This window comes from Martes martes, assembly GCF_963455335.1.
Source record: "Martes martes genome assembly, chromosome: 13".
NCBI classification, from domain to species: domain Eukaryota; kingdom Metazoa; phylum Chordata; class Mammalia; order Carnivora; family Mustelidae; genus Martes; species Martes martes.
The window spans coordinates 103016-126785 of record NC_137901.1 but is presented as its reverse complement, the minus strand read 5'-3'; the positions used below and the strand labels follow the sequence as shown (position 1 = coordinate 126785).

The 23770-nt window shown below is 44.1% G+C and overlaps 1 protein-coding gene across 1 annotated transcript in view; it reads right to left on the bottom strand.

The window, feature by feature from the left end:
- Window positions 1–17553: 17553 nt before the first annotated feature.
- The window catches only part of PARD6G (par-6 family cell polarity regulator gamma), an 86909-nt gene continuing 80692 nt past the window's right edge, over window positions 17554–23770 (bottom strand). The window contains exon 3 of the mRNA XM_080821249.1: window positions 17554–21699. Within this exon, the coding sequence (XP_080677375.1) occupies window positions 20903–21699 (797 nt within the window). The 3' untranslated portion in view covers window positions 17554–20902. The remainder of the gene's footprint in view (window positions 21700–23770) is intronic.

The window sequence follows — 23770 nt, the reverse complement described above, 5'->3', positions numbered from 1 at the left end:
TGCCTTCGGAGACATATGTAGAAAAATGTTGCTATGGCCAATGTCAGAGAAATTACTGCCATTGTTCTCTTACAGATTTTTATAGATTAGGTCTATAGATCTTATAGATCTTATAGATTTTCAGGTCTCACATTTAGGTCTTAATCCATTTAAGTTTATTTTTGTGTGTGGTGTAAGAGAGTGGTCCAGTTCCATTCTTCTGCATGTAGCTGTCCAGTTTTCCCAACACCATTTCTTGAAGAGACTTTTTCCCAGTGCATATTCTTCTTTGTTGAAGATTAATTAACCATATAAATATTGGTTTATTTCTGGGCTCTCTGTTCTCTTCCATTGATCTATGTGTCTATTTTTGTACCAATACCACTCTGTTCTGATTGCTACAGCTTTGTAGTATTTTTGATATCTGGGATTGTGATACCTCTGGTTTTGTTATTCTTTTTAAAGATTGCTTTGGTTATTCAGAGTCTTTTGATGTTCCACACAAATTTTAGGATTATTTGTTCTGGTTCTGTGAAAAATGCTGTTGGTATTTTGATAGGGTATACCATGTTTTCTTTATTCATTTATCCATCAGTGGACACTTGGGTTGTTTCCATATCTTGGCTACTGAAAATAATGCTGCAATGAACATGAGAGTGCGTATATTTTTTTGAATGAGTGTTTTCATTTTCTTTGGATAAATAACCAGAAGTGGAATGTGGCACATATGGTAGTTATATTTTTAATTTTTTGAGGAACCTCCATGCTGTTTACCATAGTGGCTGCACCAGCTTACCTTCCCTCTTACAGTATATGAGTGTTCCCTTTTCTCCACATCCTCACCAACACTTGTTTTCTCTTTTCTTCTTGATAACAGTCATTCTAACAGGTGTGAGGTGATATTATGGTTTTGACTTGCATTTCCCTAGTGATGTTGATGTTGAGCACTTTTTCAAATACCTGTTGGCCATCTCTGCGTCTATTCAGATCCTCTGCCCATTTTAAAATCAGATTTTTTCCCATTGAGTTGTGTGTGTTCTTTATATATTTCAGTTATCAGTCCCTTGTCAGATGTATGATTTGCAAACATTTGCTCCCAGTCAGTAAGTTGCCTTTTCATTTTTATTGATGGTTTCTTTTGCACTGCAGAAGCTTTTTAGTTTAATGTAGCCCCATTTGTTTTTGTTTTTGTTGCCTTTTCTTTTAGAGCCAGATCTAAAAACTCATCACCAACACTGATGTCAAAGAGCTTATCATTTGGAATTAATTTTTGTATATGGTATTAAATAGTACTCTAGTTTCATTCTTTTGCATATGGCTGTCCAGCTTTTATGGTCTATTTATTGAAGACAGTGTCCTTTACGTAGTGTATATTCTTGTCTCTTTTGTCATAAATTAGTTGACCATATATGTGTGGGTTTATTTTTGGCTCTCTACTCTGGTTTATTGGCCCATGTGTCTATGCTTATACCAATACCATACAATTTGGTTTACTAGAGCTTTGTAATCTAGTTTGAAGTCAAGGAGTGTGATGCTTTCAGCTTTGTTCTTTCTCAAGATTGTTTTGGCTATTTGGGATCTTTTGTGATAACATACAAATTTTAGGGTTGTTTGTTCTGTTTCTGTGAAAAATGCCATTGGAATTTTTGTAGGAATTGAGTTGAATCTGTAGATTGCTTTAGGTGGTATGGACATTTCAACAATATTAATTCTTCCCATCAATGAGCATGGAATATCTATTTATTTATTTATCTGTGTCTTCTTCAATTGCTTTCATCAGTCTTATAGTTTTTAGTATATAGGTATTTCACCTTTTTGCCCAAGTTTATTCCTAGTTTTTAAATTCTTTTTGTTGCAAGTATAAATGGGATTGTTTTCCTAATCTCTCTGCTAGTTAGTTATTAGTGCATAGAAATGCACCAGATTTCTGTATATTTATTGAATTCATTTATTCTAACAGTTTCTCTGTGTGTGTGTGTGTGTGTGTGTGTGTGTGTGTGTAGTTTTTAGGGTTTTCTATATATAATATAGTGTCATCTGCAAATAGTGACAGCTTTAATTTTTTATTTCCAATTTGGATACCTTAATTTTTCTTGCCTTATTGCTGTGGCTAGGACTTCCAATTCTATTTTTGAATAAAAGTGGTGAGACTGGGCATCCCATCCTCTTCCTGATGTTAGAAGAAAAGCTTTCAGCTTTTCATTATTGAGTATGGTGTTAGTTGTGGGCTTGTCATATCTGGCTTTTTAAAAAGTGCTGAATTACATTCCCTTTATACCCACATTGTTGACCATTTTTAATCATAAATTGATGTTAAAAGCTCTCTCTCTATATATATATATAGTTAATGTGATGTATCATGTTGGTTGATTTGTAGACATTGAAATATCCATCCCTGGAATAAATCTCACTTGCTTTTAATGTATTGTTGTAGAATTCAGTCTGCTAATATATTTTTTAAAAGATTTTATTTATTTATTTGACAGACAGGGATCACGAGTAGGCAGGGAGGCAGGCAGAGAGAGAGGAGGAAGCAGGCTTCCTGCTGAGCAGAGAGCCCGATGCGGGGCTTGATCCCAGGACCCGGGATCATGACCCGAGCCGCAGGCAGAGGCTTTAACCCACTGAGCCACCCAGGCACCCCATGCTAATATTTTGTTGAGGAAATTTTCATCTATGTTCATCAGTGATATTGGCTGGTAATTTCCTTGTGTCCTTGTCTGGTTTTGGTATCAAGATAATTCTGCTCTTGTAAAATGAATTTGCAAGTGTGTTCTACTTTTTAGAAGAATTTGAGAAAGTTAGGTATTAGCTTTTTCAATGCTTGGTAAAATTCACCAATGAAGCCATCTGGTCCTGGACTTTTGTTTGTTGGGAGGCTTTTAAAAAATTTTTAATTTAATTTAAATTCAGCTAATTAACCTATAATGTATTATTAGTTTCAGAGGTACAGTTTAATGACTCATCAGTTGTATACAGCACCCAGTGCTCATTATATCATGTGCCTCCTTAATGTCCATCACTCAGTTACCCCATCTCCCTTCTCTCCTTCCCTCCAGCAACCCTCAGTTTGTTTCCTGTAGTTAAGAGTCTCATGATTATCTCCCTCTCTGATTTAGTCTTATATTATTTTTCCCTCACTTCCCTGATGATCCTCTGTTTTGTTTCTTAAATTCCACATATGAGTGAAATAATATAATTGTCTTTCTCTGATTGACTTATTTTGCTGAGTGTAATACCCTGTAGTTTCATCCACATCATTGCAAATGGCAAGGTTTCACTTTTTTTTGATGGCTGAGTAAAATTCCATCGTATACATATGAACCACATCTTTGTCTTTCCATAGTTTGGCTATTGTGGACATTGCTGCTATAAACATTGGGGGGCAGGTGCCCCTTCAGATCACTATGTTTGTATCTTTTGGGTAAATATCTAGTAGTGCAATTGCTGGCTCATTGCTGGGAGGTTTTTGATTACTAGTTCAAACTCCTTACTAGTAATTGGACTGATCAGATTTTTTTATTTCTTCTTGATTCAGTCTTGAAATGTTGTATATTTCTCGGAATTTATCCATTCTTCTAGGTTGTCCAATTTGTTGGCCTATAATTGCTCATAGTAATCTCTCTTGATCCTTTGTATTTCTGTGATACCAGTTTTAACATGTATTTTTCTTTTTAAAATTTAAATTTATTTAGTTAATATACAGTGAAATACTGGTTTTTGGGGTAAAATGCAGTGACTTATCACTTACATACAACACCTTATGCTCATCACAACAAGCACCTTCTTTAATACCCATCCCCCATCTAGCCCATCCCTCACCCACCTACCTCCAGCAATCCTGTTTGTTCTCTATCTTTAAGAATCTCTTATGGCTTGTTTCCCTCTCTCCTTTTTTTTTTTCTTCTTTTCCCCCTTCCCTTATATTCATCTGTTTTGTCTTAAATTCCACATATGAGTGAGGGAGATCATATGGTGTTTGTCTTTCTCTGACTTCTTTTTTGTTTTGTTTTTTTTTTTCATTTTTTAATTTAAATTCAATTAGCCAGCACATAGTACATCATTAGTTTTTGATGTAGTATTCAATGATTCATTAGTTGTGTGTAACATCCAGTGCTCATCACACGCGCCCTCCTTAATGCCCATCATCCAGTTACCCCATCCCCACCCTCCACCTTCCTTTCCACAACTCTCAGTTTGTTTCCTGGAGTCAGGAGTCTCTCATGGTTTTTCTCCCTCTCTGATTTCTTACCATTCAGGTTCCCCTCCCTTCTCTTATGATCCTCTACACTATTTCTTATATTCCACATATGAGAGAAACCATATGATAATTGTCTTTCTTTGATTGACTTATTTCATTTAGCATAATACCCTCCAGTTCCAACCAGTTCTATGTAAATGGTAAATATTCATCCTTTCTGATGCTTGAGTAATATTCCATTGTATATATGAACCATAGCTTCTCTATCCATTCGTCTGTTGAAGGACATCTCAGCTCCATCTACAGTTTGGCTATTGTGGGCATTGCTGCTGTGAACATTGGGGTGCAGGTGCCCCTTCTTTTCACTATGTCTGTATCTTTGAGGTAAATACCCAGCAATGCAATTGCTGGGTCATAGGGTAGCTCTATTTTTAACTTCTTGAGGAACCTCCATACTGTTTTCCAGAGTGGCTGTACCACTTACATTCCCACCAACAGGGTAAGAGGATTCCTCTTTCTCTACATCCTCACCAACATTTGTTGTTCCCTGTCTTGTTAATTTTAGCCATTCTAACTGGTGTAAGGTAGTACCTCATTGTGATTTTGATTTGTATTTCCCTGATGATGACTGATATTGAGTATCTTTTCATGTGTCTGTATGTCTTCTTTGGGGAAGTGTCTGTTTCAGTCTTCTGCCCATTTCTTGACTGGATTATTTATTTTTTGGGTGTTGAGTTTGGTAAGTTCTTTATAGATGTTGGATACCAGCCCTTTATTTGTTATGTCGTTTACAAATATCTTCTCCTATTTCATAGGCTGTCTTTAGTTTTGTTGATTCTTTTCTTTGCCATGCAGAAGCTTTTTATCTTGATGAAGTCCCAGTAGTTCATTTTTCTTAAAAGATTTATTTATTTATTTATTTCACAGACAGAGATCACAAGCAGGCAGAGAGGCAGGCAGAGAGAGAGGAAGGGAAGCAGGCTCCCCGCTGAGCAGAGAGCCCGATGCGGGGCTCGATCCCAGGACCCTGGGATCATGACCTGAGCTGAAGGCAGAGGCTTTAACCCACTGAGCCACCCAGGCGCCCCACAGTAGTTCATTTTTGCTTTTCTCCCCCTTGGCCTTAGAGTAGAGATGTGTCTTACAAGAAGTTGCTATGGCTGAATCTGACTTATTTCATTTATCACACTACACTCTAGCTCCATCTACATTGCTGCAAATGGCAAGATTTCATTTTCTGATGCCTGAGTAATATTTGTGTGTGTGTGTATACCACATCTTCTTATCCGTTCATCAGTTGATATCCAGATAAGGACATTTGGGTTCTCTCCATTGTTTGGATATTGTTGATAATGCTATTATAAACATCACAGTGCATGTACCCCTTCAAATCTGCACTTTTGTATCCTTCGGGTAAATACCCAGGAGTGCAATTGCTGGGTCGAGGATAGCTCTGCTTAACCTCTTGAGGAACCTCCACACTGTTCTCCACGGTGGCTGCACCAGCTTGCGTTCCCACCAACAGTGTAAGAGGGTTCCCCTTTCTCCGCATCCTCGCCAACACCTGTTGTTTCTTGTGTTGTTAATCGTAGCCAGCCCGACAGGTGTGAGGAGGTATCTCATTGTGGTTTTGATTTGTATTTTCCTAACAATGACCGACATTTAGCATCTTTCATGTGTCCGTTGGCCCTCTATATGTCTTCTTTGGGAAAATGTCTACTCATGTTTTCTGCCTTTTTTTTTTTTTTAACAGGGTTATTTGTTTTTTGGGTGTTGAGTTTGATAAATTCTTTATAGATTTTGGATACTAACCCTTTATCAGATACGTCATTTGCAAATCTCTCCACCCACCCCATAGGCTGCCTTTTAGTTTTGTTGACAGTTTCTTTTGCTGTGCAGAAGCTTTTGATCTTGGTGAAATCCTAACAGTTCATTTCTGGTTTCGTTTCCCTTGCCTTGGGAGACGTGTCTAGTAAGAAGCTGCTGTGGCCGATATCAAGGAGGTTGTCGCCTGTGTTCTCCTCTAGGATTCGGATGGATTTCCGTCTCACATTTAGGTCTTCCATCCATTTTGATTTTATTTCTGTGTGTGGTGTAAGAAAGCGGTCCAGCTTCATTCTTCTGTATGTCGCTGACCAGTTTTCCCAACGCCACTTGTTGAAGAGATGGTCTGTTTTCCATTGGACATTCTTTCCTGCTTTGTTGAAGATTAGTTGGTCATATATTTGTGGGTCCATTTCTGGGTTTTGTACTCTGTTCCACCGATCCGTGTGTCTGTTTTTGTGCCAGTACCATGCTGTCTTGGTGATCACAGCTTTGTAATACAGCTTGAAGTCCAGAATTGTGATGCCTCCAGCTTTGGTTTTCTTTTTCAGAATTGCTTTGGCAATTCAGGGTCTTTTCTGGTTCCACACAAATTTAGGATTGCTTGTTGTAGCTCTGTGAAAAGTGCTGGTGGTACTTTGACAAGGATTGCATTAAACGTGTAGGTTGCTCTGGGCAGCGTAGACATTTTAGCCATATTTGCTCTTCTAGTCCATGAGCATGGGATGCTTTCCCATTTCTTTAATGTCCTCTTCAATTTCTTCCATAAGAGCACAGGTGAACTTCTTTGGTTAGGCTTATTCCTAGGTATCTTATTGTTTTTGGTGAAATTGCAAATGGGATCAATTCCTTGATTTCCCTTTCTGCTTTTCTGCTGCTTCATTATTGGTGGACAGAAATGCAACATATCTCTGCACATTGATTTTATATCCTGCAACTTTGTTGAATTCATGCTTTAGTTCTAGTGATTTTTTTTTGTGGAGTCTTTCAGATTTTCTACAGAGTATTGTGTCGTTTGCAAATAGTATAAGCTTGACTTCTTCCTTGCTGATTTGGATGCCTTTTACTTCTTTCTGTTGTCTGATTGCTGAGGCTAAGACTCCCGGTACTGTATTAAATGGTAATGGTGAAAGTGGACATTCTTGTCTTGTTCCTGACCATAGGGGAAAGGCTCTCTGTTTTTCTCCACCGTGGATGATATTAACTCTGGGATTTTCATATATGGACTTTATTATGATGAGGTATGTGCCTTCTATCAGTACTTTGTTGAGGATTTTTATCACGAGAGTATGCTGTATTTTGTCAAATGCTTTTTCTGCATCTATTGACAGGATTATATGGTTTTTATCCTTTCTTTTATCCATGTGGTATACCACATTGATTGATTTATGAATATTGAAACTCCCTTGCAGCCCAGGAATAAACCCCACTTGATTATGGTGAATGATTCTTTTAATGTACTGTTGAATTTGATTTGCTAGTGTTTTATTGAGAATTTTTGCATCCATAATCATCAGGGTTATTGGCCTATAATTCTCCCCTTTAGTGGGGTCTTTGTCTGGTTTTGGAATCAAGGTAATGCTGGCTTCATAGAATGAGTTTACAAGTATTCCTTCTATTTCTATTTTTTGGAATGGTTTGAGAATAGGTATTAACTCTTCTTTAAATGGCTGGTAGTATTCCCCTGGGAATCCAACTGGCCCTGGATTTTTGTTTGTTGGGAGATTTTTGATTACTGATTGGATTTCTTTGCTGGCTATGGGTATGATCAAATTTTTCTGTTTCTTCCAGTTTCAAATTTGGCATTTTATAGGTTTCTAGGAATTTGTCCATTTCTTCCAGATTGCCCAGTTTGTTAGCATATAGTTTTTCATAATATTTCCTTATAATTGTTTGTATTTCTGTAGTGTTGGTAATAATATCTCCTCTTTCATTCATGATTTAATCTATTTGGGTCCTTTCTGCTTTCTTTTTGATAACTCTGGCTAAATAAAACTTATCAATTTTATTAATTCTTTGAAAGAACCAGCTCTTCGTTTCATTAATCCATTCTCCTGGTTTATACTGTTGTTGTCTTTATATCATTTATTTCTGCTCTAATCTTTATTTCCCTGCTTCTGCTGGTTTTAGGCTTTCTTTGCTGCTCCTCTTCTAGCTCCTTTAGGTGTTAGGTTGTGTGAGACTTTTTTTTTTTTTTTTTAAAGATTTATTTTATTTATTTGACAGAGAGAGATCACAAGTAAGCAGAGAGGCAGGCAAAGAGAGAGAGGGAGGGAAGCAGGCTTCCTGCTGAGCAGAGAGCCCGATATGGGACTCGATCCCAGGACCCTGAGATCATGACCTGAGCCGAAGGCAGCGGCTTAACCCACTGAGCCACCCAGGCGCCCCAAGTTGTGTGAGACTTTTATTGCTTCTTGAGGTAGGCCTATATTGCTATATATTTCCTCTTAGGACTGCCTTTGCTGTACCCCAAAGGTTTATACAAACGTATTTTCATTTTCATTCATTTCCATGTATTTTTTTATTTTTATTTTTTTAATTTTCTGGTTGACCCCTTCATTCTTTAGTAGGATGTTCTTTAAGCTCCAGGCACTTGTGGTCTTTCCAAATTTTTTCTTGTGGTTGACTTCAAGTTTCATAATGTTGTGGTCTGAAAATATGCATGTTATGATCTCAGTATTTTTGTACTTTGTTGATGGCTGATTTGTGACCCAGTATGTGATCTATTCTGGAAAGTGTCCCCTGTGCACTTGAAAAGAATGTGTATTCTGCTGCTTTAGAATGGAATGTTGTTAATATATTGTTAAGTCAATTTGGTCCAGTGTCATTCAAAGTCATGGTTTCCTTGTTGATTTTATGCTTAGATGATCTGTCCATTGCTGTATGTGGGGTGTTAAAGTTCCCTATTGTTTTATTATTATCAATGAGTTTCTTTGTTTAAAATTAGTTGATTTATATATTTGGGTGGTCCCAGTTGGGGGCATAAATATTTACAATTGTTAGGTTTTCTTGGTAAATAGACCCTGTAATTATGATATAATGCCCTTCTTCATCCCTTGTTATAGTCTGTTTTAAAATCTAGTTTGTCTCGGGGCACCTGGGTGGCTTAGTTGGTTAAGCACCTGACTGTTGATTTTGGCTCAGTGTCATGGAACTGAGCCCTGTATCCTGTTCTGTGCTTGATGTGGTGCCTGTTTGGGGTTCTTTCTCTCTGTTCCCCTCTGCTCCTTCCCCTTCATGTGCTGTCTCTCTCTCTAAATAAATAAATAAATAAATATTAACAGTAAATAATAAAATCTAGTTAGCTGGATATAGGTATGGCTTTCTTTGGATATCCATTAGCATGGCAGATGGCTCTCCATCTACCCACTTTCAATCTTCAGGTGTTTTTAGGTCTAAAGTGAGTCTCTTGTAGGCAGCATATAGATGGATCTTGTTTTTTTATCCATTCTGATACCTTATGTCTTTTTTTTTTAAAGATTTTATTTATTTATTTGACAGACAAAGATCACAAGTAGACAAAGAGGCAGGCAGAGACAGAGAGAGAGAGGAGGAAGCAGGCTCCCTGCTGAGCAGAGAGCCCGATGTGGGGCTCTATCCCAGGACCCTGGGATCATGACCCGAGCTAAAGGCAGAGGCTTTAACCCACTGAGCCACCCAGGTTCCCCACCCTATGTCTTTTGATTGGAGTATTTAGTCCATTTATATTCAGAGTGATTGTTGAAAGATACGAGTTTAGTGCCATTGTGTTACTGTAGAATTGGTGTTTCTGATGATGCTGTCTAGTCCTTTGTAGTCTTTGTTGCTCTTGTCTTTTTTTCTCCACTCACAGTTCTCCTTAAAATTTTTTGCAGGGCTTGTTTGGTGGGAAATCTCCTTTAGTTTTTGTTTGTCTGGGATTCCTACTGAGTTCTACTTCCTGCTTTTCTTTTGGGGTGAATTTCTCTGTCATGCCATTTTGTCCAGAAAAGAAAAGAAGAAAGAAAAAAACCCACAAACCACAAAACAAAAAAACCTGGATCCTGGGTGTATTTTGGTCTCCTTGTTAAAAGAATCTAGATCCCAGGGGCACCTGGGTGGCTTAGTCGGTTAAGCATCCAACTCTTGATTTTAGGTCATGATCTCAGGGTTGTGGGACTGAGCCCTGTATCAGGCTCCATGTACAGCATAGAGTCTGCTTGAAATTCTCTCTCCTCTGCCCCTCCCCTCGCTTGCACTCTCTCTCTCTAAAATAAATAAAATCTTAAAAAAAAAAAGAATCTAGGTCCCAAAATAAAAGATCAAAATGAAAATAAAAAATAAACTATATAGAAAAATTAAATAAGATTAATAAAAAATAAGAAAAGAAATTGAATAAGAAAAAAATGAAAAAAAAAAGGATAAAGGGAAGCTAGATCCCATTTCCTCTAGAGCTGAAGCTTTGCAGCACTCTATGATCAGCAAACTTGGTGCGAGCTAGTTGTTTGTGCTGGGCTTCTGGGGTTGGGGCCGGCTGAGCTGATTCTCAGGTGGACTTGCCCTGGTAGAAGTGTGCCTCCAGGGCACAGAGAGCCAGGCCTTGGTGTACATGGCTCCAGATTCTAGTAGGTGGCAGTGTTTTGCTCACTGAAGGCTTTCAGCATGGGTGGGTGGGATGAATGTGGCTGTACCTGTCCTCTAGCCTTGGAGCTGAAAATGCACCCCCTCCACCCTTCAGTGAGCCCTCACAGAAGAGCAGCCGATCACTCTGTGTCCCTGGTTTCCATCAGAACCCTGCATTCACCCTGCCTTGTCTGAACTTTTTAATCTCAGGCACACGAATTTCAAAAATGCAAATTTTAGGGACTCTCCTGGTGAGGACCCCCCGCTGTTCCTCCTGGGGTGGGGCGTGTCTCGCTGTGCTTTTGCCATTTGCTGGGGAGTCCCAGGAAAGTGGTCACATGACTGTGCAGTGGTTCACACTTTATGGCAAAACAGAAAGGAAAGCCCCTCCTAGATCCACTGCTCTCAGTGGCTTCCCTGTACCTGTGCCTGGGGACAGTGTGGCACTTAGGCATCACCCGTTCTTGCAACACTGGGGATCCTGAGACCGCGCTGTCACACCTGGGATTCTGCCCCACTTCGGCAGCTGAGTACTGTTAAGCCAGGCTTGTGCCCCACTGTAGTAGACATCTAAAAGTTCTGATTTTGTGCGTTGCTGCTTATAACACTTCACCGTAGCCTCCGTAAGCAGGCCCCTCCCTGCTTCTGTATCCACAGCTACATCTCCCCCAGTTCAGCTCTCTGCACCACTGCCTTCCAAAATGTGGTTGCTTTTCTACTGGTAGACTTGCGGGTTTTATCGTTTCAAACTGGTTTCTCGGGTGTTCAGAACAATTTGATAACTATCTAGCTGCGTTTGAGGGAAAAGACAAGCTTAGGTCCCCTCAATCCTCGGCCGTCTTAACTCGTCCTGTTTCTGCTTTCGTTGACCGGAGCCCTCTCTAACTCGGGGGAGTCTAGCTAAAGGTTTGTCAAATTTATCTTTTCAAATATCCAGTTCTCAGTTTCATTGATCTTTTCTATTGCCTTTTTAGTCTATTTCATTGATCTCTGAACTGATCTTTGTACTTTCCTTCCTTCTACGAAGTTCTACTAAGTTTGTTTGTTCTTTTTCTAGTTCCTTGAGGTGTAAAGTTAGGTTGTCTGAGATGTTTCTTGTTTCTTGAGGCACATCTTGCTATGAACCTCCTTCTTAGATCTGCTTTTGCTGCATCCTATAAATTTTGATATGTTGTGTTTCCATTTTCGTTTGTCTCAAGTAGTTGATTTCTTCATTGACTGTTAGGTTATTCAGTAGCATTTGTGGATTTTCTGGTTTCATTTTGTGATTGATTGCTAGTTTCGCTGCTTTCAGATGGAATGTTTCGTATAGATCTGTTAAATCCTTCTGGTCTAATGTTTCATCTAAGACTGATGTTTCCTTATTTGATTTTCTGTCTGGAAGATCTATTCATTGATTAAAGTTTGGTATTAAATATCTTCACTATTCTTGCATTACTGTCTATTTCTCCCTTTAGGTCTGTTAATATTTGTGTTATATATTTAGGAGCCTTTATGTTGGGTGTATAAATATTTACAAACATAATCTTTTATTAGATTGACCCCTTTATCATTATGTAGTGCTCTTCTTTGTCTCTTATTAGTGTGCTTTAAAGTCCATTTTTTATTTTTTAAAAATATTTATTTATTTACTTATTTATTTGAGAGAGAGCACAAGCGGGAGGGGATGGGGCAGGGGGAGAGGGGGAAACAGACTTCTCGCTAAACAGGGAGCCTGACATAGGGCTGGATCCCAGGACCCCTGGTTCATGACCTGAGACAAAGGCAGATGCTTCACTGACTGAGCCACCCAGGCACCCGTGAAGGCCATTTTTTCTGGTATAGGCATAGTTACCCGAGCTTTCTTTTGGTTTCCATTTGCATTACTCCAACCCTTCATTTTCAGTCTGCGTGTGTCCTTACATCTGATGTGAGTCTCTTATAGGTAGCGTATGAATAGATCTTGGTTTTTTTAACCATTAAAATTACTTTTAATCTGTTTATTGATGTAGAACTCAAATACAGAAAAGTACATAAATCACAAATGCACAGTGCAGTGGATTCTTTACAAAATGAATACACCAAGAACAAGAAAGAGAACATGAGCAGGCCCCCAGAAGTCCTCATGCTGCCTCCCAGACACTCTCTCCACCCTTCTCAGTGATTTTACTGTTCTGTCTCCCAACACCATCAATGAGTGCTGCTGACCCTCGTGTAAATGGAATAATTCAGTATGTTTCCTTGTGTTTAGCTCTTTTTGTTCAACATTATGGTTGGAGATTCATCTGTGTTGCAGTACATAGCTGTGGTTTGTTTTCACTCCTGTAAAAATTCCCATCATAAGAATATATTATTCTTATACATTTACATATAAATATATATAAAATATAGATACATAGATGTGTAAAATATATTTATTTGTCCAATCTGCTGTTGACGAGCATTTTGTGCTTTTGGTTTTGGACCATTAGCAATGGCTGCTATGAACATTCTTGTGCATGACTTGTGTTGCACTTGGACCCAATTTCTGTCAAGTGAAATTTTTTTGAATTCAGCCACTCTATGTCTTTTGATTGGAGAATTTAGTCCCTTTACAGTGAAAGTATTTATCTATAGGTATGTACTTACAGTCATTTTGTCGATTGTTTTCTGGCTGTTTTGTTGTTCCTCTGTTTCTTCTTCTCTTTCTCTCTTTGTGGTTTAATGATTTTGTATGTTTAGATTCCTTTCTCTTTCTCTTTTCTTTATCTATTACAGGTTTTTGCTTTGTGGTTACCATGAAGCTTACATATAGTGACCTATATTTGTAACAATTTAAGTTGAAAATAACTTGTTTACACATGTTCTAAAGCTGTACCTATTTAGTCCCTACCACATTTTGTTTTTTAAAAACTTTTAAAACTTAATTTTCTTAACTTCATTCCATTAAGATGATCATGAATCTTTTTCACATTTTATGTTTCTTTTCTTTTCTTTTCTTTTCTTTTTAAAGATTTTATTTAATTTGACAGACAGAGATCACAGGTAGGCAGAGAGGCAGGCAGAGAGAGAGGAAGGGAAGCAGGCTTGTGCTAGCAGAGAGCCCGATGCGGGGCTCGATCCCAGGGCCCCGGGATCATGACCTGAGCTGAAGGCAGAGGCTTTAACCTACTGAGCCACCCAGGCGCCCCACATTTTATGTTTTTGATGTCACATTTTACATCTTTTTATCTTGTGTATTCCTTAATTACTGTAGTTATAGTAATTTTTACTACTTTTGTCTTCTTTGAAAAGATTTTATTTGAGAGAGAGAGAGAGAGAGAGAGATAGCGAGAGAGAGCATGAGAGGGAGGTGGGAGAGGGAAAAGCTGGCTCCCTGATGTGGGGCTTGATCCCAGGACCCCGGGATCATGACTTGAGCCAAAGACAGATGCTTAACTAACTGAGCCACACAGGCATCCCACTACTTTTGTCTTCTAACCTTCATACCAGCTATAAGTGATTAACTACCTTTACTATATATTTACCTTTACCAGTGAGTTTTATACTTTCATATATTTTCTTGTTATTAATGAGCACCCTTTCTTTTAAGCTTAAAGAAGTCCCTTTAACATTTCATGTAAGGATGGTTTAGTGGTGATGAACACCTTTAGTTTTTTTGCTGTCTGGAAAACTTTTGTCTTATCTTCAATTCTGAATGATAATTTTGCTGGGTAGAGTAATCTTGGTTGGGAGTTTTTTCTTTCAGTATTTTGAATATGTTGTGTTACCCCCCCTTTGACCTGCAAAGTTTTTACTGAAAATCTGCTGATAGTCTTGTGGAGGTTCCCTTGTATATAACAAGTTTTCTCTTGCTGCTTTAACGATTCTGCCTTTAACTTTTGACATTTTAATTATAATGTGTCTCAGTATCTCAGAGTTGGTCTCTTTGTGTTTGTCTTATTTGGAGCTCTCTAGGCTCTGGACCTGGATGTGTTTCCTTCCCCAGTTTAGGAGAGTTTTCAGCCACTATTCCTTCAAATAATTTTCTGCCCCATAATCTCTCTCTCCTCCTTCTGGGAGCCCTGTCATGTGACTGTTATTCCATTGATGTTATCCATTAAGTCCCTTAAGCTGTCTTCACTTTTTTCATTCTTTTTTCTTTTTGTAGCTCTGATTGGGTGAGCTCCACTGCCCTGTGCTTGAGTTCATTGATCCTTTCTTCTGCTTCATCTAGTCTACTATTGAACCCAGACAATGTATTTTTATGTTTTTATGTTTTATGTTATGTTTAAGTTACTTTATTCTTTAGCCTGTGACTTCTGTTTGGTACTTTTAAATATTTTCTCTCTCTTTGTTGATGTTCTCACTGTGTTCATCACACTTCTCTCAAGTTTGGTGAGCATCTTTGTGAGCATTACTTCGACTTCTTCATCAGGTTAACCACCTGTCTCAATTTCATTAAGGTTATTTTCTGAGGTGTTATCTTGTTCTTTTTTTGGGAATATATTCCTCTGTTTCCTCATTTTCCTTGATTCTCTCCACGTGTTTCTATGTATTAGATGAAACAGCCATCTGTCTCAGTTCTGAGGAGTGGCCTTCTGTGGGAGACGAACATTATCGTTCAAACTTGCCCTAGTTCTTTGTTGTGTCTAGAACCTTGTGATTATCCATGCAGCCTATTTTCATGGCCCCAAGTTGCTGAGGGTGTGCCAAGGCCCATTAGTGTCCCAGTGGGTGAGATCTCGGTCAGCACCTAGATCCAGGTTGACTGGAAGCCAGACACTCAGGCAACAGCTTTTAAAGTATACACATCGGTACAGTTCTGTGGGGGCCACAGACATAAGCCCTGCTGGCCGCCAGAACAGGTGATCTGGAGGTCTCCTGGCCTATATTCCCTGAGGGCACCTCTGTAGCTTCTAGACGTCTGGCAAGCCTAAAGCTTGCCCTAAGGCTGAAGCTCCAGGATAAGCAGATAGACCTCTTCTACAGAGAGACTCAGGGTGTGTGCCAGTCTGCTGCCTGTAGGGCCCTGGGCATGGTAGCCTACCAAGAGCTGTCTCTGTTATGGCTCCAAGGGACCCAGGACTGCAAGCCCCCTGGCCGCCAGAGCCAGTCATTCATGGGGTTGTCCCAGGGTGGCAGCCATAAAGACTGGGACACTAGATGGAAGAACTGGGGTGCCGGAGGTGTGTAAGAGCTCCCCTCTAGAGATGCTGGCACCCTGGAGCATGGCAGAGGGAGAGCATGAAGACAGAAGCCACCTTCCAAGTTCTCTAGGAGGGTTTACATGGGTCTGGCAGTTCACTCTTCAGCTATTTTGCTGTAATTTTTCTGTGAGGTTTTTTTTTTTTAACTTCAAAAGTGTTCATCTCCACCACCCCACTTTTAAAAAAAGAGTTTATTTATTTGAGAGAGAGAGAGAGGAGAAAGTGCACAAATGGGGGAGAGACAGAGGGAAAGGGAGAAGCAGGGTCCCCAAAGCAGGGAGCCCTATGTGGGGCTCGTTTTCAGGATCGAGATCATGACCTAAACTGAAGGCAGTTACCCAGCCGACTGAGCCTCCCAGGCACCCCTGTTCATAACCTTTGACACAGTGATTTCATTTCTAGCAACCTGCCCTAAGGAAATAATCAGAAACCCAACCTAAAATTTATGTATTAAGCTTACATACTTTTTGTAATTTAAGCTCTGTCAGTAATGTAGTATCTATCAGGAAAATGGCCAACTTAACTTAGGTTTAGTTCCTATTTTGCAGCTATTAAAAATACTGGCTTGGAACAATTTTTATTGCTTCAGGAAAAAGACGCAATGTGCTGGGTAGTCTCTCATTTATCTAGCATCTCTTGAGTTATCTCTCTAACTTCCAAGGAAGCACCTTAAACGTCAGCGTGATTTTGTCTGCTGGGATTACTGTGGGTGGTTTTCTTCTTTATGTACATGCTATTTTTCAGATTTTCCAGAATGAGTATGTATTTTATATATATATATATATATATATATATATATATATATATATATATAATCAGAAGAAAAAGTTTAAAAAAACACCACACAATCCCACTGTCTCCCAGGAGCCTTTCAAAGGAGAACACTCGTGGTCCTCTAAGCATACTGCAGTCCTAGGATTTATGGACGATTCTCATTTGCTTCATTTACATTACTTTACTTTTCTTCTTTTTAAAGTGAGAGATTCTGTGTTTTTTCTGACTTCAGAATGGATTGCTTGCATTTTTCTGAAAACCTCAGAGTCAGAAAGGAAAAGTCTGCGGCCCCATTCCCAGACAGCTGGTTCTGGCCCACATTTTGTGCTCTGTGTGTCCACACTGCCTAACACTGTTTCAGTGCCGACCCATGTGGGTGTCTACACAGCTGTCTCTCCTTAGGAATTGTGTGTCTGTGAGTCACGCTTCTGGAAAACTCTGTGGGTAGCTGGGACGGGTACACTGGAAGACGAGGGGCCACAAACAGGCTCTGAGAGTGGAGATTCTGGTTTGGTACATGAAGATACTTGATGTGAGCTGTGTACGTGGCTCTGATTTCTCATGGCGTCCCCAGGTTCCCGCCGAACACCTAGAGGCCCTGGAGAAATCGGGTGTCGGGTAGACTTTTTCTAGGGTACCCTGTCAGTTCTGTGCAGTGCAGGGATGTGAACTTTGAGTCAGAAAGCCTTGTGTTTGTCTCAGCCACATAGGAGTGAGTGACTGGATTTGGCTCGGCCATGAAAGCCATGAGGGGTCCGGTCCCTTACTGCCCTGGATGATTAGCTTGAGCCTAAGAGGGTTTGGGTCAAGAAATAATGTGTTCACTTTCAAATCTCCCTGGGGAAGGGAATTTAGAAAATGGCAGTCATTTCCTGGTCTGGAGAGAACAATGTTGAATCATTTGTTTGCTTTTTATTAACATAATTAGAGTTTATTCCACTCCTTGGGAATGTGGTTCAGTAACGAAAAGTTCTCAGTCCCCGAAAGTTCTCTCTTTATGAAGATAAAGGAGAAGAAAACAAGGTGAGGAGAGATGAGACGGAGAAAGGGAAAAAGAATGTGCATGTTGGCGTCTTCTGGAATGAGGAAGACTTAGGACACCTGGGAATCAGATATTAGGGGCAGGATGGAGGGCAGAGCATGGTGGGGAAGAGGAAATGTTTCTGCCCAGTGGGAAGGACACATGCAGGACACCCGGTGTCACATTATGGTCTCAATGCCAGCATAGAACACACTGGAGCAAAGTCCTGGTGCTTGTTTGGTTCATACTTGCATCAGAGCTTTCATTCATTTATGTATTTTTTGAAGTCTAATCTCCATTTCACCTGTTTCCAGAGAACACTTTTCCTTCAGTCCCTGAGGACCTCGCTCCTTGCGTGGGCTTTGGTGGAGGCTGTACGGCAGCGTCTGCAGGTGGAAATTTGGAGCGGGGTCTTGGGTCCTTCAGGGCTTCGAGGGGCGGGGCTGACCACCTCACTGTGCTGCAGGCTCCGCAGCAGTGCAGGCTCACGGGGCTGGGAGCACCTGCTCGCCCCAGAAACGCTGCCGATGGCAGCCAACTTCCTCCCGTGTCCTCGGGTGTGGCTGGTGCTGCAGGGAGACCTTGTGCAGCCCTGGCCCTTTCGAGCACAACAGTGATGCCTCCTTTTCTTGGTCCTCTTGGAAATAAGGAACCCAGAGGTGTATCAGAGCTTTCAAAAACCATTTGATGGGGACATGAAAATAACATAACGGCCTTCTTTTGGTAGACTTGTCTCAGACTTTAGCTCAACTGGATTTTTAAACAATCAGTACTTTCCAGGTACCTTTGCAGCTTGCCATGAGACCCACTCCCCCTGTGTGATCACTTTGTGTCATTCTGCAAGATGCTGCCTAACTTCTGATTCCTGGACAGCTTCGTCACCCGCTGCCAGGCGGGCTCCTCCGGACAGCACCATATGCCCCAGGGTGGGCCATGTGGACTACTGGGTCAGGGAGACCTGCACTCCCCCCGTGCACCCGGGGGTGTGTGCCTTGCACACAGGCAAGCCCTGCATCCCCTCCCCCAGCACCGGCAGCTCGATCTCCTCGGGATGTGTGGGGGGACGGGCCAGCTTTCGGAGGTTCCCCAACTGTAAACTGGAGAAGGCACTGGAAGGGTTGAATTGATGACTGCCTGTGGAAAGCACATTCTTCCCGGAATTCTTGGTGCTCGCTGCTATCACCGTAGCATCTGACAATTGAATGAGTACATCATGACGCTATGCATTGTATGTTTACTGATGTCAGAGCAAAAAAGCTTGAATGGCAATTTTGCCAACCTGGGTGTATTTAGAAGAGCTGATAATAAATATTTAGAAACATTTTTCAGAAGGACTTAAGAAGTTTCTAGACCTAAGACACATCCATCTCCCATCAAATACAATTATAATTTAGTTATTTGGAATGACCTACTACCTGTTTGAGTTTGAGCTCATTTTCTCATCTGAATGCTACTTGGCTCCTGGAGCACATGTGATGATTAAGTGAAAAAAATATGGCACATGACAGGCACTTGGTAAATATTAGAGGAATTCCATTCTGAGGGGCAAGTTTCTCCTCATCACTAACACTGATAATCTCTCCAGTACTTAGAACACAAGTGAAAAATACTAAATGCAACGAAAAAGTTTTTATTCTTTGATGTATAAAACCAAGAAAACGTCAATGTGTAATACATCATAGTTTTTTTATTTAAGAAGAAAAAGGCAGAAGGGAAGGTTTGGGTACAAAAATACACTCAAGCAGCTTTTCCAAGAAATTCAAAACTCCTAAAATTATGAACAACAGAATACAAGTCTCAGAGGAGGCTTCTTTTTTTTTTTCTTTAAAAAATTATTCACATTTGCTTAGCTCAAACAGGGTAAGAAACGTAACTTTCCTTCTTGGTAACAGATCCCATTACTGAACAAGATATTCGAAAACCAGCAATAACTTAGTAAACGAACATTTCATTGTGATAGTAATAGCATTAGGTTTTTGGTTCTATAATACTTATTGTAGTAAAAAAAAAAACAAAAAACAAAAAACAACCAAAACCACAAAAACACTTCTGACTGCTTGGGTGCCAGAAAAGATGCTCATACGTTCACTGGTGCCCATGAATCTGGGTGTAACTGAGCTCTCGCCCCAGACCTCAAAGGGAGGGCACCTTTGGTCTTCCCTGTGTGTAGGAACAAAAGCGCACAAGTCACAAAATCAAACAAAGGTGTGGCAGACCACGACTACTCAATAAAAAGTATTTTGGCCCAATAAATAGTTTCCAAAAGAAAAATAATTGGCTTTTACACTTAATGGATTCAGCAAAAATGAAGATGGTGAGATTCTGTGTTCCAGTTGGTGGCCCGAGCGTCCCGAGGCAGGACAGTTTCGCCACCGAGCAGCAGAGCTGCTGCGCTCGCCACCCGGAAAGGCTCCTAGAAAAATACGTTATTTATAGGAAAGCTTTACTCGGCCAGAGCCTGGTTCTCCAAGTGAAAGTGTCCTGTTTCTTCCTGGGCATCGGACTCAAACAAAACGGAGTTCATATAAAATGGGATCAAGTGAAGAAACCTTTACAATTACTAAATATATAAATATTGCTGAAGACCAAAGCCAAGTGACAATTTAATCTGCGTAAAAATCAGGTTCCAAGCGACTTGTTATTTCAAAACAGACATAACAGAAACTGTACATCCAGGCGACCGCGAGCTTCCGGGCCCGCTGGAGGCGCGTGGGGGCGCGTCCGTCCTGCCCGCGGGCGACACTTCACAACCGGCCCTCGGACTCCGTCGGGCGCAGGGAAAGGCCACACAAGCGTTTCGTCCCGCGGCGCTGGCTCGGCCCGAGGCTGGACACCGGCCGCCTGCGACCACCCGCACGCACTGGCCTGCTCCGGGCCGGCGGCCTGCCCCGGGGACGCTGGGGCGCTCTGCACCCCGTTTGGAGACGAAGTGCGCGCGGCAGACCCTCGCCTCGGCCGGGCCTCGTGCGTCCGGGGGTGAGCCCGGCCTCCGCCTGCTCGCCTCCCCCCTGCGTTCCCGCCGGGCCCCCAGGGCTGACCTCCGGGCTGTGTCTGCAGAGTCTCATGAAACCGCGGATTTACTCTTCTTTAAAAAAGGTGATTTTAAAGCTTCATTTATAAAAGTCCCTCAACAACTTCCGCTGAAATCCCTCCTGCGCGCGGCCGGGGGAACCGCGCCCCGCACCTGGCCGGGCACGGGGCGCGCGGGAGCCTCCCGTGGTCTGCGGAGAAACCGCAGGGAAACAGCCTTTGTCCGTTCTCCGCAGGGGTTCGGCCCGCGCCGGGCTGCGGGAGAGGCGCCGCGGCCCGCGGTTCGGGTCCGGATCCCGCCCCCCGGAGCACAGCGGCCGCGCGCGCCCCGAGCTCGTCCGGGGCCTACAGCGTCACCGCCGGGCCGTGCTCCTCCACGGCGCCCGGGGGCAGCGGCAGCGCCAGGCTGTGGCGCGGGTCGGCGCGCAGGGAGCTGAGCAGCCGGTGCGCGGGGCCGTCCCGGGCAGACGCCGGGCCCGCGCCGTTGACAGGCGGCCGGGGCGCGGGCCGCGGCGGCTCCAGGACGCCCTCGAGCACCACGTCGGGCTCGTCGTCGCTGTCGGCGTCGTCCGGCGGCAGGTGCAGCAGCGCGGGGGCGGCGGGCAGGCTGTGGCGGCTGGCCGCGCTGTCCGACGAGCGGCCCGAGCTGCCCGACGCGCGGCCGCCGCGCACCACGTTGTTGCGCTGGTTGGCCGGCTTGACCGTGACGATGAGGTTGTGGCTGTTGGCGATCATCATGTCCGTGACCTGGTCCAGCGTCTTCCCGGCCACCTCGATGCCGTTCACCTCCAGGACCTCGTCGTCCACGGCCAGCAGCCCCGTGCTCTCGGCCAGGCCGCCCGGCACCATGCGCGAGATGAAGATGCCCGGCACCTTCTCCAGCCCCTGCGGGGCGACGCGCACGCTCGTGCCGTCGCGGATGTAGAAGCCCAGCGGCTTCTGGCAGCCGTGCCGGTACAGCCTCACGCGGCGGTGCGTCTCGGGCAGGATGTCCACGTCGATGATGGACGACACGGGGCGGAAGTCGTGCGGCAGGCCGATGTGCAGGTGCGCGCGCCGGCGGGGGCCGTCCTCGCGCAGCGCCAGCGCCTTCCTCCGGCGGGACAGCGAGCCGGCCCCGAAGCTGCCGTGCTCGGCCTCCTCTGCAATGGCGGACGGGGCGGTCAGGACGGGGCCCTAGGGGTGGGGAAGCCCCCAGGGGCACCGCGACGCCTGTGCGCAGGGACCGCCCGTGCCCGGCAGGGCCGGCCTCTCCGCTGCTGACCCGGCGGCGGCTGCCCCACCGGCCCTGTGGCCCCGCGGAGCGCTGAGCCGAGCGCGCCACGATCCCGTCCCGTCTGTCCGCTAACTCCCTGCGGCGCTCACCCCCTGCCTTCGGGGTGCCAGTTTGTGTCACCAAACCTCACTTTTTGGGGAAGCCTCAACCTCCAGGATGGTATACTGGGGTCACGTTTTGAGTCGTTTCACAGAGTCCACAAATAATCCTGGCATCTGTTGAGCTGGCCCCAAGGGTTCAAGTCCCATTGTCTCCCTACAGTTAGCTCTCTGGAACTCTCCAAAACCACCCACAGGAAACCAAATGACCAGGAAACAAAATGACCGAAAGGTGAAGAGGCAGAAATAAAAAACTGCAGTCAAGAGAATTGACAATAGATGGAAAGTTTAAAGGTGCCTGATTGGATGCTGGGAAGAGGGCAGAGCAGGGAGCACCAGGAATCTCTCCCCACCCGGGCAACGACCGCAGGGGCAGACTGTCTGATGGGACTCTTTGGGGACCGTGGGGTCTGCCGACGCCTGCAACTGTCCAGGGGAAGTCGTCAGTTTGGGTCTCTCCTAGCTCTCGGCACGGTCGCAGCCACCCAGCCACGCCGCAGGCAGCTGTGCACGTATTTCTGGAACGGCCTGCAGACGCCAGGTGGGCAAGGACCCGTCCTCCCAGTAGCAGGGTCTACGCTCTGATCACTGACGGCGGCTTCCCATCACACAGGTGCCGACGCCGAGCCTGGCGGCCGTCGCTGTCACCCCTCCAGCTCCAGCTCTAGCGACGCCAAGGGCATTGAAAGGGCAAGGGCCCCCTTGGCCCCCTTTCGGGAGCCACACATTAGGACATTCAGAAACAGCTGCATAGGTGGGAATTAGGAAGGGACTGTGCGTGCCCAAGGAAAAGCTCAGACAAGACCCGAGGAGACGGCAGCTTACACCTCAGGCTGGTCGTCGGCACAGAGACAGCCCGCCGGCAATCCGAAGAACTTCGACAGCAAAACAGCAAACCCTGGGGAAGGGGGAGAATCTGATTTCTGGAGTCACCACATTATAAGACTTGAGCGTCCAGTGGTCAGTCAGCCAAAAAAATCACAAGACACACAGGGCAACAGGAGAGTCTGGCCCACTGAAAGGAAAAAGAGAATTCCACAGAATCAGTCCCCGAAAAAGACCTGAGTCAGAGCTACTAGACAGACTCTAACACAAATGCCCTGGGACAGTGGGGTAAGACAGTGGAGGAGGAGGACCCTGAGCTCACCTCCTCCCAGGGACACGCCAAGGCATCCACCATACAGACAGTGACTCACCCTGAGAACCGCTGGAGGCTGGCAGAAGAGCTCTTCTGTAGCCAAGGACGGAAGGAAGAAGACACAGCATGAAGGGCAGAGCCGGAAACCGGAGAGCACAGGGGAGAGGGAGAGCACAGGGGAAGTTCGTCTCTGAGCACTGGGGGCGTCAAGCCCCAGGGGCACCCCCCGCGAGGCTTCACCCTGGGAGCTTTGAAGACAAGTGGGGCCTCGTTCCAGGAGAGCAAGGGCTAGAGGACGCCGAGCCTGAAAGGGCTAGTGCCCCAGGTCACTCGGCGCCAGGGCCAGCGCAGAGACAGCAGTTTGAAAAGTGCCTGGAGCACACGTGAGGGAGCTTCGCTGACGAGTTCTAGGGCAGGTACCGGAGGCGCGGGGGTCCGCAGGAGCTTCCTCTGGGGACAGAAGTGCCGACGGGCACTATGTTCTCGCCCTCCTCCACCTGGCTTGCCAGGCACCACGTGCAGCACTCTCCGTCTCACCTGCTGGTACTGTGTCCCCTGCCCTGGCAGGCCCCCCCGCCCCCCCAAGCAGCCCCCACCTGCCACACCCCAGGGGGAGTCCCCAGCTGGAACCGACAGCCCTCCAGAGGGACTCTTGCCCCAAGGAGGGGGGTCAGCTCCACCTACCAGCACACTCCCAGCAG